Genomic DNA, 15,951 nt, shown 5'->3' with positions numbered 1-15,951 from the left:
GAATTTTAAGAGCATTTTTGAACACAGCACAGGTTAGATGAGATCATTGCCACTGGCACATTAACTCTTTGCCATCAACTCAGTCTCACTTTAAAGGAAGACTACAAACACAAAATAACCATTTGTAAATCAATTAGTCGTGCTGCGTTACCTTGAATTCGTGAAGAAAACTGTTTTTCTCACATGCATCCATGGAAAATGTTTATTTATTGGGGACCACGTTTAATAACGAAACCATATCCAAAACATTCATTTACAAACTCTCACAGAACTTGAGAGCAACAGCATAATCCAAGAGTCATTTATCCAGTTGCATGCTCAGTACTTTCCAAACATGCATTTTGTAGTTGATGTAGTTTTGCAGTTGTAACTTTGTCCAGTTAATAAGTCTTTGGTCCCCATTATTAATGAAAGCATGCAAGAAAAATAATTTCTCTTTTTGAGTTTAGGTAACATGGTATGACCAATTTACCAAAGGTGGTATTTTTATTGGAATATTCTTTCAAGGAGCAATAGACAGACCAGCGACCAGCTCCAATTCTGGTAACACTTGGTCCAGTGGAAAGGCTCGAGGTATTACCTTATTTATACCAGACATACAGCTTTTCGGGTAGGACGCAGGAGTACTCTCAGGAAACCCATGTGATTATAGAGTTCGTTCATAACTTCAAACAGAAAGATCACTTCTGAAGCAGAAGACAGTGTGAACCACAAACTGTCACCCATGCAGTGCATGCTTTACTAGTGCCATCCTCTAAGCCTTACTGTCCCACAGTCTGATGCTTTATGTTCTCAACTAACCCATTTCAACGGTCAATATTTAGACCCAGTGCTTTATTTTCCCGGCTATAACATTAACTATTATATCAGTCTACCAACCAAATTATGAATGAAATGTGACAAACACCTGTGATTTTGTCTTTACATTTTATTCACCTTTTATTACAAACAGCCCATCAGAGGAAACACAGGAGAACCTGCAAGACAAAAAAAGGCTGCAGGTCAGTGGCTGCAGCTAACAAAGAAAAAGACTCGTGCAGATCTACCATTTCAATCACTGTACCTGATTATGCTTTCTCTGCTGCTGCCTCCTCATCTCCACCCTTGGTGTTACGTGTGTAAATCAGCTGCGCTCTGTGTTTGGACACCAGTTTGATCATGCCTGGAAGACAAAACAGAACCACCTTCTGTCAACCAATTCTAATTTTACATTAACATTTACTTATTTATGCTGCGCTGCAACTTGCTTGACCAGTGAATGTGTGCATCAGATCATGTTATATGTCCGACTGAAAGTGTCTCAATGCCGTAGTTACACAGAGATAACGGATCAATCGGTGGCTAAAATCGTTTATGCTTTACATGGATGAATGCAGTTTAACACAGTAGTTCAAGCCCCTACTTCAATGCAGTTTGCAATTAATTTAGAGAAAAGAAATGAACCAAACAGACAGCAGAATCATCTGTTACAGGCCGCAGGTTTCATACAGGAGACACTGAACCAAGCTCTCCACACTTTATATTTTTGTATCTTTATAGTTTGCTTGACATCTGGTGGGATGCAACAATGCATACATTATTAAAATGTTTTTGAAATAGCATTCCCCGCTGTACTTCTTACTTTCACTGAGCAATTTTAACTTTGAAAACTTTAAAGAGAATTTCAAAAGAAGTGACAAAGAAATTGTGGCTGTGATTAGTGATTGTCGCAGTACTCGTACTTCTTATCAACCATGCAAAGCTCTCTTTTCATACCTGATGAAATGGATACAAAAACATTTTGACTTGGATACTTTGTGTGTAAGCATTTATAAATGTTAGACACAGCAAGCGAGCGGTGCTGATGACTGCGGGGCACACTGATGGGATAAGCTTAATGTTGCATCACAATGTTTTACATGGCAAAATGTGTTATTGTTGCTGTAAGAACCATCTCCACCTCTGTCTCCAATGCAAAAGATGTATTCTGGCAGATGGGATTACTGAAGACGTCAAAGCAAACACAGAGCTCTAAGCTTCAACTTCTAAACAACTTTTTCCTTTATCCGCTTTTTTAAAGTCCTGACATTTTCACTGTAAACACGTGAACATGTAACTTCTACTCCTTTGGTTAAAATTCCCCTTTCCACAAAAATAATACTGACCAACAAAATTTTTTGTTCAGGACACTACCTGTAACATGAATAGCAAAAACGCTAAAATACTGCCATTAAAAGCTGCAAAATAATACTTAGATTGCAGGATCACATCACCTATTCAATGAACAGATGAAAAGGGATCTTTATTGAGTTCATCTTAATAGTAACTACTATGTATGCTGTAACAATCTTTGATTCAAATTTTAACCAACATTTAGTATATACACAACTAGAAAATGAGTGTAGGAGGGTGCAAACCAAACCTTAACCACTCTACCTTGGTGCATGCTCTACGAATACTGCACATCAAGACTATCATATAATGGGTTTTACTTTAAACAGCTGTAACTGATTTGGATGCAGGTATTTTGTCAGATCGAGTGTGCACCACTGAAGGGACACACAAATTCACCTTTGGCGAGCAGCTCCTGGAGGGCATTCCTGGCCAGGGAGCCACGGATCTTAAGCCTCTCAGACACCACAGCGGGGGTGATGAGCTTGTAGTTGGGGACTTCTTTGTACAACTTGTCGTAGGTTGCCTTGTCGAACAGGACCAGGTTGTTGAGCTTATCCCTCACTTTTCCCTTGGACCACTTCTGCTCAGAATCAGAGAAATATTGTCTTTTAGAAAAGCTCAAAGTGCACCTGGTGGAAAATTATTCAGCAGCCACATCACATGTGAAGGGCCAATTTTGGATGAATATTAACCGCTGTGTACCTTCTTTTTGGCTTTGCCTCCAGACTTGTTGACTGGGTCCTTGTCCTTCTTGGACTTCCCAGTGTCCTTCTTCTTATCTTGTTTGGGAGGCTGAAAACAAATAAGTTTATTTACTTAACAGTGGCCTACAGTTAGACTGAGACATGTGGTTCATATCAACACATGCTTCGCCGCTGGTCTACTATAAATATAAAGATGCTTTTGCAGGGGAAGCCCGGCTGACAGACGGAACCAGCAGCCGCTGGTTTAACTGTGCTGGCCGGCATGGGACGGCCTAGTCTGTGTTCTCTGGGCGCTTCATGCTGACTATTAGCATTTATTATTCTCATTGTTACAATAAGAGCGCACTGTAATAGCCTTCGGTGTTGCCGTCATGTGTTTATCGAAAGATAAAGTTGTCGTTTATGCAGAAAAATACATGAAATCGTTGCTCGGCTTATTTCCACAGCGACTGTATCACGACAGCGTGGTAAAATTAGCAAGCTAGCTGAGTAGCGAGTAGCTAGCTAGCTAACTAGCCAGCTACTAAAAGAGTCATATTTAACCGCTAGTTTCTTCATTCACAGACTTTTATCACATCGTAGGAAAGCGCAGTGCTTTAACCAGATGACCCGGACAGTTAGAACTCCACATAAATCACAGACACGTTAAAAATATCTAATTTCTTTCGACAAAACGTGTAATAGCTATCCTCACCATGTTTCCTCGTCAAGATGTCGGAGCGAAAGGAAGTTCACCCGTGCAAGCGCCCCTTAGACAACCCGTATACGCGGAAATGGACTCGGGGGTTATGGGAAATTGAGTTCTTCCGTGTTTTATCGTTTTTAGGCCGTTATATTGGGTCGCCAAATTCCTGAACATATATATACCAACACATCTGAGATTCAAACGAAGATATAAGTCACAGAAAAGATAGAAATCGCTCAAAAAAATCCAACGTGGTTAAATATCAGCTTATTTAGCTTTGTTGGTGTTTTTGACACTTTGAGGTCACGTGACACTTTTGTCAGCTGAGCAAGGACGTCGCAAAGATGGTGATCTTCAGTGTGTATGTGGTGAACAAGGCTGGAGGTTTAATTTACCAATATGACAATTATGTCCCCAGAGCGGAGGCCGAGAAAACCTTCAGCTATCCTTTAGATTTGGTGCTAAAGCATCACGATGAAAAGGTGGTCGTATCGTTTGGACAGCGGGACGGAATCAGAGGTAACATTTAAGAGCATAGCGTTAGCTCGTTTTGCTATCTGCCATTCCTACCTGTGGTTTTGGGGAAGATGCAGACAGATCATGATGGTGTTATATTTATTATCTTAGTATTATATAGTGGTCCCGTTTATGTTTTGCCATGTTATTATTTAATAAACTTGACACTTTTATCTGTTTTATATTCAAGAGTTTGTTATAACGGCATTCAACCTGTTTTATATGACATCATTTGTTTTATTAACGTCTTGTCTGCTTATACGTGTGGTTATTTATTTTAATCTTAATTTCTATCCGGTTAAATTGGGTTTTTTCTTTTTTCCACACTTTAATTACCTATTTATGAAATTGTATTTTTTAACTTGCACTCTCATACGTGTATGCATTACTATTTTATTCTTGTGCTTTAATGTGCTGGAGCTTGAGAAGTGGTATATAAATAAAGATTATTGTTATTATTTATTTTGGATAGTTTCCTATGGTAAAACATTAGCTAAAATGTTTTCTGCAGTCATTCTGCATGAGGATAAATTTTGCATTGAAAGTGGCCTCACTGTAACGTTGCAGATTTGAAAATTCAGTTGTATATGATCTGTGGTTTAAGTATTTCACAATCAGGCTGCATGTATTTTCATAGTCTAACTTTACACTGTGTTTTCTAAAATTGAAGTATCTGTGTTGTCATCCTCCAGTGGGCCATGCAGTGCTGTCCATCAATGGTGTTGATGTGCTTGGCAAGAACACAGCAGACGGAAAGGACATCCTTGAATACTTGAAGGATCCCTCTAATTACCCAGTGTCTATTCGCTTCGGACGGGCACGCCTGAGCTCCAATGAGAAGCTGATGCTGGCATCTATGTTCCACTCGTGAGTCGTACCCATGTTTCACAGAGAGCTCTGGGTCTGATGTGTTTCTTACTGGGGAAACATCTGTTTTTCTACCTTGATTCCAGTTTTGATATCCCCAGATAAATCAGGGATGCTGAGTACCAATCCAGTACCAGTGTTATTTCCCCCCTTATTAGAACTGACTAAGAGCACTCCTCTATAATGAGAAGTTTTAACTACATTTCAGTTCACAGCTTTGAGTGAAGGACGCCCATGGATGGATTAATGGACAGGCCTACTGGGAACAGGCTTAGGGGCCCAAAGTGTCAGGGGCCCTTTGGCCATCACCTGCAAAATGTCACTCAAATGAACATAAAGCAACTACAAAGTGACACTATAAGAACGCAGAGATGCAAAACAGATGGAAAGATATAAAAAACTACTGCAAGGATATGCAAAGTAACGATAAAGAAATTCAATGTGGAAAAAATTACCACAAATAGAATAAAAATAACTACATAAAGACATGAAGTGATAACAAAAAAGGGCAAAACCAGGGCATACCGTTGATTGTGATGCATTAGCCTTAAGCGGATCAAGTCACATTGGAATCTGCTCACTGAAGTTCATTTTAGCACAAATCGGTACAGAGGGATTCCTGTCTAAAGCATTAAATTGCCCATCTCTGTGTTCCCCAGCTTGTTTGCCATAGGTTCACAGTTGTCTCCTGAAGTTGGCAGTTCTGGGATTGAGATGCTAGAGACGGACGTTTTCAAACTCCACTGCTTCCAGACTCTCACAGGTCAGTAAACTAAGTGTTAATGTCAGTGAATCAAAGACTCATGCAATAATTTTGTTGTCAGACATGAGCCACTGATGTTATCTAGTCTCATTAAAAATCCACCCACTAATCCTTATAAAACAACCCCTCAGCATGACACATCTACGTATTGTATGTTTGACAGTGGTTATTTGAAAACTGACTTCTTTCTCACTGCGTTTCCTTTCAGGGATAAAGTTCATTGTTCTGGCGGACCCTCGGCAATCTGGTATTGATGCGCTATTGCGGAAGATTTATGAGATCTATTCAGATTTTGCCCTCAAGAACCCGTTTTATTCTCTGGAAATGCCAATCAGGTAATTCTCTGGGTAATGCTGTGTTTAGCACTTGGTAGATTTCAGATTAAAGTGTCTAATGTCTAACACCCACACATCCAATCCCTTGTGCCCTTTGATGTGACCTTCAGTGTTTGATTTTCAGGTGTGAACTCTTTGACCAGAATCTGAAGAGCGCGCTGGAGATTGCAGAGAAAGCCGGAAACTTTGGAGCTGGATCTTGAACCAGAGAAGACTGAAGAGAATGAGCTATAATTTCTACCAGATTCACTGACTTCGTATGAAAGTGGTTGAAGTTCAGTTGGTGAGAGAAAGTTGGTCTCCACGTTGGTATCAGACTGGCAGTTGACACATTGTAAATACGTTGTTTTGTAAATACTTGATTAAATGACATTCTGTAAAAGTTTCACATCGTATTTGTTTTTGGCTGCATTTACTTTGAATTAATGAGTGATTTAAATGTAGTCCACTTGACATTGAGGTTAAACTGTGAAAGTGACTGAAAAAACTGAAGAAATCATTTATTCAAGCCTTGACTGTTTTTCATAAGGAAGACCTCATGTTTTGCTTTATACAAAAAAAAAAACCGTAAGTGTTGTAATTTCATTAATGATTCAATATTAAAGTTAACAGATATTGTATAATATGCCAGTTTCTGAACTACATTCCAGTTGTGCTCTTATTGAAATCCGTAGTTGCCTTTGGAGGGAAAAACTTTCTCCAGTTGTGTTTTTGCCACATTAAGTGACAAACAGTCACTGACTGCAGTCATTTACATTATCTTATTGAGTCACAGATTCCAATATAGAATGTAGACAAGCTCTAAAAACTGATTTTTGAGGAAAAGGCACTCAACAGAGCTTCATTTATGTCTGTCTGCTGGAAGAGAAAATACTGTGGTATAAAAAAAAAAAAATCAAGTACGAAAAACCTGACAATACAATGATGGCTCAAAGTACCCAGTTTTCCTCTGGGTGCAGAGGATGAGGTTTAGTGATGTTTTAGTCGGCCTTCTTGGACACGTGACCCATCTTGGTGCGGATGTTGCGCAGCAGGAAGTATCCAAGAGCGGTGACACCACAGATGACCTCTGCTACCCAGAAGGCCGTTTCCCAGCCGTGGTGCTTGGCTATGGTGCTGAATGGTAGGCCCGACAGGAAGCCACCAACTGAGGAGAACACAAAAAGATAAATTTACTCCCAAGGATTAGAGAATATAAAATGTGCATCTACTGGAATAGAAGCGAAACTAAGTAAAAGGTATCCTTAAGAATCTCTATGTCTACGCTTCCATTGTCGGTGTAAAGGCATTTAGCAATAGCTGTATGTCAGGCTCCGTATGTGGAGTTGATGTATAATGTGGCTCTGAAATGAAAATCAACTTACTGTTGGCCATCAGGGCAACAATAGCATGTGATGTCCCACAGTAGTTGGATGGGGCACTCTCATTGGCTATGACTCCAAATAAAGCTATTGGTCCATAAGAGGAGAAACCAAAAGCAGCACCCAAGCTGAGGATCCACACCTGAAGGTACAAAAGAGAGGTGCAGCCATGAGGTCGACACGCATCACAGAAGCTCTCAGTGATCACTTATTGTCGAGTGGGGTGTCGGTGTTAGAGCAGATACCTTTGAGCTGTCAGGAGTCACTGTGACTCTGAACAGGTACATGGACACAAACATTCCCGCCATCATGCAGATCAGGATGAAATGCCGAGGATTGCCGTAGATTCTCATGCCTTGCTGTACCAAAAAAGGAAGACAAAGAAACATTTTTTCTGGTTTCTATTGTTGCTTATTCCAATCAGAAACCAAAAAGACCAAATGACTATTTATGCCATTTACAGGGCTGTGAGACATTTGAGACTTGGAATGTGCAAAAAGGTGGTCCTAACATTTTTACCCTCTGCGTACTGAGCAAATCTACTCATTTCTTGCAATGTGTGGGACACTTAATGCCAAGTTCCTCATTGCCTTTTTATCATGCTCCTGAAAAATTGCCCCAATTTACTCAGTGTTCAAAGGCCTAAATACCTGTCGCCAGGTAGGTGCCACCTGACCTGGTCGCCAGGTGGCAGACTGTTTATGCACACGTCCATAAACGTCCCGAACACAGAAAATATGAAGAAAATAAGAAATACAGGCAGAAAGCAAAGTCTTTGCAGATAAATACACACATTTTGATAGAGAGAGATTACTTCTGTATACGTCTATAGATAGTCTTTATTTTTAGGAAAATCCTGCATAGCAGAAAGACAAACGCAATCCAGGAATAATCAATGTGCTTGTTGATTATCATGAAGTTGCACTTTGCCAATTCTTCCCTACTTGCCCAACAAATCTTTTGAAAATGTGGCAACCATATTGTCCAAATAATATAGTTACTTTTGGTGCACATTGCTGATAGTGGAGGCAAATCGCTGCAAAAATATACCTGAATATGTGCAAAAGACTTCATGTTGCACAAGACAAAAACAACTAGGTCAGTAAGCATACCTACAGAATCCACACGGCATTTCCAAAATCAATCAAACAAAAAGCAGTTAAATGAATTCAGATGTGTACTAGACAGAAACTCACTTTGGCCACCGCCTTGTCAGAGAAGTAACCCGCGGCGAGGCTGCCCAACAGCCCTCCAACCTCCAGGGCACTCATGTATGAGCTACCTATGAAAAAGAATACATCGATTCACAAGAAATTAATAGCTGACACAACTGAACTATCACCATGTTTTTCTACAGGAATGTCTACAATCTCCTCCATACCCATAAGTGTGGACTGGCCCTTGTCCTGAATGAGAAACAGCTGGCCCCAGTCAGTGCAGACTGTCTTCACCCCGAACACCACCAGGTAGGACACAGAGAGCAGCCACAGGTAGGGTGACAGCAGGAACTCAGACAGGGTGCTTTCATCACTGGAGGATCCTGGACAGGAAGCAGGCAGAGTATTATTATGCTGAGTTGTGGACTGGGAGGATCTCTGTTTGTTATCAGATTCATGCATAAAACATCTTTTTTAACTTTGCCTTTGTGTGAACCGGACACAGCTCACACAAATGTGAGGGAAACATTGGATACAGAGTCCATCATGTAGCCGACCTTTAGTCCCAACATGCTTTGCAAAAACAGACACACACACGCACGCACGTCTGGAACATGCACAGCTATATGTTAACCGAGTATTGCACATGTTTAAACAAATATACTGTGCCTTCTTTAGCAACAATCAGAGAAAACTTTATCACCCGTCAGTCTCACCTTTACTTTTCTTGGCTCCTGTATCTACATTTGGCAACCCCACATCCTTGGGCTCATTCTTGATGAGCAGCAGGCAACAAAAGGAGGCCGCCACACAAATCATCCCAGATACCGACAGTATCGTCCTCCAACTGTAGCTCTCGGTCAGCACAGTGGCGATAATGGGGCCCAAGCTGCCAGCCAGATTCATGCTGCAGGAGAGAACGGCCCACCATGTCCCGAACTGAGAGGGCTCAAACCACTGACAGCAGAGGAGAGGAAATAATGACATGACATTGTGACAGAGTTGACAGAAAGTGTCATTATCTTGCCTTTGATATACAGGAGGGACGGAATAATTGAGGCAGTGCAGCGTTCTGAATTGACAGCAGGTGATAACTGAATGATGGTTGTTTGACAGTTGTGATACTGGATGATGTGACAGGCTTCAAATCAGCGAGGTTTAACAAGGGAAGGAGGAAGACTTCACTTGTACTGTACGTACATCATAGCAACAGTTTCATCATGTCGGCTTGCACACACTGCTAACATCCACTGGTGAATTTAGGCTGTACAGCGATATTACATCTTTATTGTGACATAAGACTAGATATCATCTTAGATTTTGGATATCTCAATGTCGGAAGTGTTGTCTTTTCCTGGTTTTAAAGGCTGCATTACAGTAAACTCATTTTCTGAACTTGCCAGACAGCTCTAGCTGCTCTGTTATTTGCCTTCACTAACTTAGTCATTAAATTCACATTACTGATGATTATTTATCAAAAATCTCATAGTGTAAATATTTTGTGAAAAAACCCTACAATATCATCACAATATTGATATTGAGGCATTTGGTGCGTAAATATCATAATATTTGCTTTTTTCCCCTAATGCCCAGCTCTAAGGTGAATACTGAGGAACACTGCAACTGTACTGAGGTAAAACTAATTATTGTTTCTTTACAAACATATTAAAGCCCCTAAAAACACATTTTCTCAAATGGCATCTTCCTTTGAGCAGTAGGGCCTTACATAAACAGCCAATTTTCTGCCAAATCCAATCAGGACTTATCAACATGAATATAAAATGGGTTTTACCGCACTCAAACAGTCCTGATGAAGGTTATGAATCTGATATGTTAAATGTAAAGGAGGAACAACACTTAATTTAAGAATTCCACATTTATTTTTTTATGGCCTAGTTGAATTAATATTTGTAAACTTGAGAGGGAAGTCTCAAACTTGTAATGTTATAGGGTATAAAGTCCGGAGCTGCTTCATGAACAGTGAATGGAAACCTGATTTTGTGGACCCAAATAATGCCTGTTTTCCTTTTTATACCCAAATGAGCTTTATTCTATAGTAGTGTTCTCAGTTTTAAAACAAAAAATATTCCCATATACTCAGAGCATCCCCCTGGGTGCGCTTAATGTCATCTAAAACACAATTCATTGTCTGTAAAGCAGCTCAACAATTTATACCATATGACATCACACATTCGTTTCTAAGCACTATACGGTTTTTTGGGATTTGTTGATGTTTATCAACAAAATAAGTAATTTGAAAACTGGGCATAGTTCCCCTTTAAATTCCCAATAAATAATACATTTAACTCCTTATTTTTTGTGTATTATATGTATCTGACTTGGATTGTGCTTCTACCTCTAAGTGAACCCAGCTCAGTTAATAACTGGTTGTATTATGGCGCCTATTTGTCTTTATACCAGCAGAGAGAAAGAAAGCTCCTGAATGTGGTGTCAGTATTTTGCAGCACTGATATATATATAAATATGGCTTGTGGCTCAGGTACCTTGCGCAGCACCCTACCGCAGGGAGGCCAGCCGAGGCCCTGGCCCAGGCCGTTGAGAAACCACAGGGCAGAGAAGACAGCGACAGTGGAGGACCAGGAGAACACCACATTGATGCCTCCCACCATGCACAGGCCAATGGAGAAGAGCCAGCGGGCGCTGATCTGGTCCGAAAGCACGCCACTGATGAACTTACTGATAGCATAGGCCAAAGACTGACTACTGGTGATCATGCCTGAAGAAAGGGAGGGCAAGAGAAGAGGGGTTTACACAGAGCAGAGGTTTTTCTGCCCGTAAATATCTCTGACACACAGTTCTCTGTAATGTACACAGGTAATATATATCATATGTATTGCATGCATTGAAGTTATTCAGCATAAATTATGCAGTTTGGGACCTTTTCAGTTTTCAAGTTTTAAAAATAAAGAATGTAAAATTCTGCCTTTGTAACAGCATTGATTGTAATTTATGTTCCTTCTGGTTAACTACATGCAAAACATGATAATCGAGCACAAAATCATGCACAAAAAGAGTCTCATACCCAGATCATCCTTATCCAGCTTAATTTCTTGCATGAGAGAAGGCATCACAAAGGAGAAAGTCTTCCTGTTGAAGTAGTAAAGTGTGTAGCCCACAAACATAGCCATAAATATAGTGGCTCGGTAGTATCCATAATTCGCTTTAGCCATGACTCCAGAGTTAGTCCTAAAAAATGGCAAAAGTGGAGGAATAGAGGACAAATCCAGAGGAGGGAGCAGGCCCCTGCTGTTTGACAGACTTCTGCCTGTGACAGTGAACTTTGCAACAGGATCCAGTACAGAATCAGCTGCTTACAAGTGGAGATTTGCTCACAATCGGCAGGGGAGGTTAATGGTCAACTTCTCTGCCCCGGGGCTGATTTAATCTGTGTTGTTACCATGTGCTGCAGAACAGCCACAGGGTTTGGAGAAGAAAATCAATCAGTTTGTGACATCCACTATTGTTTTATTTAGTCAACTATTTATATAATGGTTCCTGTACTTGGACAATGAGCAAGGTATTCTTTTGTTTTATCTGTTGTTGATGGTCCATGTGAGGATGTTATGGAAGGAGTCCTCAGACTGATGTGGTTAATGATCTACTGTGGAGTCCAATAGTTGAAGCAGACCAGGGGGAGTCTCCTCCAAGTAGGTGTGTGAACTGTGATCTTCCACAGACCTACCAAGACAAATAATAGTACGTACAAAATGTAATCAACGTTGCAAAGCGAGAGATTACACTAGCGCTGTGGGTTTTGGCAAAAAAACAATGTAAATAAGACATGAAATTAAACTTCAAACACGAACAACAAGCTTAAAAACTTACACGAAAGGTCCTGCTGCAGAGCTCCGTGCTCGGGCCCAACGCCTCCGTCTGAGACTTTCAGGTCCCGAGCCTGAAGAAGGAAAAGTTAACTGTGAAGGCCAGACACCATCATCGGGATCCGATAACAAGCCTTCTTTCGTTTGGATAACATGAGTTGCGCAAACACCTCGGCGATCACGGAGGCTGTCGTGGAAATGAATGGACTTCCGGTTTACTCGGATACGTACGCAAAGAGGTGTGGAAACACACGACCTCCACCAACAACACCGAGGTAAACCTTAACGTTTCGATGTAACTGTAACTTTTAACGTTAAGTTAGGCGACGCACCTTTTAGCAGCAAACACGTTAACCACTGCTGACCTCGAGTGTGCTGATGTTAGCCAGCTATGCTAACGTTTAGCTTCAGCAAACTCAAGGTTAGTAACGTTACGTAAGTTATTTGCTGTTTGGCGTTACGTTACCTGACTTGACACGTTACATTTCTATCGGAGTATTAAGTATTAAGGTAGCATTGTTTACCTTGGTGTTTTCGGTGGAGGTCGTGTCGAAGAGGATTTCATGTAGTTATCTGCGATAGTCCCTTAACATAAACGTGAACAGGTTTAAACTTTGCTCAATGTGGAATTTTGGGGTTCAGATTTTGGTCCAAAACTTTAAATTTAATATGCTTCCTCTCGGAATCACTACGACGGAGGATTAGGGCCACATTAAGGAAAAAAAAAAAATTATTTACGAGATTAAAGTCATTAGTTACGAGAAAAAAGTCATTATTAATGAGAAAAAAAGTCATTATTTACGAGATTAAACTCATTATTAACGAGAAAAAAGTCATTATTAACGAGAAAAAAAGTCATTATTAACGAGAAAAAAGTCATTATTTACGAGAATAAAGTCATAATATTCAAACCTGCTGCTTTTGGAAACACTTGTTAACATGAGGGCTACGGAGGATTTGGTTGAGTTGTCTTTTAGGATAGGTTTCACAAATAAGGAGATACTTAATCTTTTGGCACATCAGCATCACATTATCATAAGTATCAGGACTTTAAAAAGAATATGCAAGAAACTGCATCTTTTCCGGCGAAAGAACCAGTCGGACTTGGAGGATGTTGCTGCTTTTCTGGAGGGGGAAATGGCTGAACTGGTCAACTGCAGGGTTATCGTTGGATGCATATACAGGCTATTCAGAGGGGTTTCGTTGTGTCTCAAGAAACAAATCCTCCGTAGCCCTCATTTTGACAATGGTCTCCAAAAGCAGCAGGTTTGAATATTATGACTTTATTCTCATAAATAATTACTTTATTCTCGTTAATAATGAGTTTAATTTCGTTAATAATGACTTTTTTCTCGTTAATAATGAGTTTAATCTCGTAAATAATGACTTTTTTCTCATTAATAATGACTTTTTTTCTCGTTAATAATGATTTTTTTCTCGTTAATAATGAGTTTAATCTCGTAAATAATGACTTTTTTCTCATTAATAATAATAATGACTTTTTTTCTCGTTAATAATGAGTTTTTTCTCGTTAATAATGAGTTTTTTCTCGTAACTAATGACTTTAATCTCGTAAATAATTTTTTTTTTTCCCCTTAATGTGGCCCTAATCCTCCGTCGTAGAATCCACCCCTCTTTGGATTGTGTGTATTGTCATGCGACGGCTCTCTCTACTGGTTGATTGTTTAACTACAAAAATAGCTATTTTTAAGACAATAATAGTTTGTGCTCTTACGTTAAATTCAAGAACATTAAATTCTAGAATGTTAGTTGAGGTGAAAATCCCGCAGTGTTAGTTACAACTTTAGAATGTAAAGTTCTAGAATGTTTGGTCGACAGTTACAGAATGCAAAGTTACAAATGTAGATTGTTAAATAAACTCTGGAATGTCAAGTTACATTCTAGAGTTTGACATTTCACATCACAGTCAGAGTTCTAGAACTAGAAACTTAAAATTCTAAATGTGTACTTTTTTTTTTTTTTTTTTTTTAAAAGAATTCTAGAATTGTGAGTTCTAGAATGTTAGACCTTAAATATTACATTACAATTCCAGAATTGTCCACTTATAAAGGTTTCTATAGAACTTTCATGGCTTTTATAAAGGTTTTTTTTATCATCAGTTTGTACACATTTTAGTAGTTAACTTGTCTTAGGATGGCTCTTAAGATCACAGGCACATTTCAAATTCCATTTTTTTCTTTTTGAGGCATTACTACTTCCTCGCACACAGACTGACTCCATGAGAGACTGCGTACAATTTTTAGTTTTTATTTAGGTTAGTATTTCCCTTTCAGTTGAGTCATATTCTTCCATTTATCAATGACAGATCCCCTTTATTATTCATATGCATGACAACAGAAAGGAATTCAACTTATGTTAGGGTAAGGATGACACTTTACACACACAGCTTAAAGCATGTAAGGAAGTTAAGTACATCAAGGTAAATACAGGCTCTTATTTCAGACCATTCTTGACAAAGAACTGGATGTACTGAGACCTATTTTTCTTCATCATAACCATCTAAACACACAACCTACAGGAGTGTTTATGGATCTAATCAAGCTGTCATTAGGACACCAAAGGTTCTACCTGCCTGTCTTCTTCTGCCTCCATGTTTGTTCTTGCTGCTAAGCATTAACGGAGGAGCAAACAGGACAGGAGAGTGGGGTGGAGGACAAGATGGGTGGGGAATCCATCTAAAAGTTTTCAATTCTTCATGTTCACATCTGTACACGCAAAAAAGTACTGGTGACCGAGGGAAACACTACAACACCTGGCATACGCGGACCTCAGCACGAAGAGGGTTCCGAGTAAATACACACACACAGGTACGGTTAAGGGGTAAGGGCCCTGGGGTTTGGTAGCCGTGGTCCCGTCCTTGCACATACACAGATACAGTCTCACACAAGCACTGTACACGGCACAAGAGGTCACCTAAATACATGGAGCCGATAAAGGAGAACTAACATCTAGGAGGGTGGATTGGATAGCCCAGTACAGGCTGAGAAGGGGTTAAAATTCTTATTTAGACCATCAGGTCACACTCGCACACACACACGCACACGCACGCACACGCACGCACACACGCACACACACGCACACACACACACACACACACACACAAACACACCCTCATCCACACAGTGACATACGTCTGTATGCATTTAAAACTCCATAAAGCTACACGCCTGTGCAGAATATACTATCATTACTTAGTGTTGCTAGCTATAGCCATTGAAATGGCAATATATGTTCAAATATTATATGTAACCTTTTTTTTCCTCAGAATATACAATGATGATGAAATGCATTATACAGACAAACGAGACAATGTAAGCTGTTCACGTCCAGTACATCAAAAGTAAGAGCTCCTCTACATTAATTTCTTCACGAGTGCAAAATCCAATGCTCCTCCACCTACTTCAAAGGTTCGTTGCTGAGCTTTAGCAAGTCCACTTCTGCACAAACCAAAAACAGATTTAAAAAAAACAAACATGACGATAACATAAAGACAAAAAAATATTCTAAATAAGTAGTCATAAATATGGAATGTGAAAAAACAAACAT

General features: G+C 39.8%; 3 protein-coding genes across 3 annotated transcripts; 1 reads left to right on the top strand and 2 right to left on the bottom strand.

The window, feature by feature from the left end:
* Nucleotides 1-913: 913 nt before the first annotated feature.
* Nucleotides 914-3,635, bottom strand: rps25 (ribosomal protein S25). Its single transcript, XM_042486694.1, has 5 exons — nt 3,553-3,635; nt 2,857-2,946; nt 2,551-2,734; nt 1,064-1,162; nt 914-977 (listed from the first exon to the last, which is right to left on the bottom strand). The coding sequence occupies exons 1-4, from the start codon at nt 3,553-3,555 to the stop codon at nt 1,068-1,070; spliced, it is 372 nt and encodes a 123-aa protein (XP_042342628.1). The 5' UTR covers nt 3,556-3,635; the 3' UTR covers nt 914-977; nt 1,064-1,067.
* A 216-nt stretch (nt 3,636-3,851) lies between these two features.
* Nucleotides 3,852-6,409, top strand: trappc4 (trafficking protein particle complex subunit 4). Its single transcript, XM_042487311.1, has 5 exons — nt 3,852-4,062; nt 4,752-4,926; nt 5,586-5,689; nt 5,898-6,024; nt 6,149-6,409. The coding sequence occupies exons 1-5, from the start codon at nt 3,888-3,890 to the stop codon at nt 6,225-6,227; spliced, it is 660 nt and encodes a 219-aa protein (XP_042343245.1). The 5' UTR covers nt 3,852-3,887; the 3' UTR covers nt 6,228-6,409.
* An 86-nt stretch (nt 6,410-6,495) lies between these two features.
* On the bottom strand, nt 6,496-12,572 carry slc37a4a (solute carrier family 37 member 4a). The gene is made up of 9 exons (XM_042487310.1): nt 12,389-12,572; nt 11,586-12,241; nt 11,047-11,279; nt 9,259-9,499; nt 8,767-8,925; nt 8,582-8,667; nt 7,631-7,744; nt 7,389-7,527; nt 6,496-7,171 (listed from the first exon to the last, which is right to left on the bottom strand). The coding sequence occupies exons 2-9, from the start codon at nt 11,731-11,733 to the stop codon at nt 7,005-7,007; spliced, it is 1,287 nt and encodes a 428-aa protein (XP_042343244.1). The 5' UTR covers nt 11,734-12,241; nt 12,389-12,572; the 3' UTR covers nt 6,496-7,004.
* Between the last annotated feature and the right edge of the window lie 3,379 nt (nt 12,573-15,951).

This window comes from Plectropomus leopardus, chromosome 5 (assembly GCF_008729295.1).
Source record: "Plectropomus leopardus isolate mb chromosome 5, YSFRI_Pleo_2.0, whole genome shotgun sequence".
In the NCBI taxonomy this organism is placed as follows: domain Eukaryota; kingdom Metazoa; phylum Chordata; class Actinopteri; order Perciformes; family Serranidae; genus Plectropomus; species Plectropomus leopardus.
This window is presented reverse-complemented; position numbering and strand designations above follow the sequence as displayed.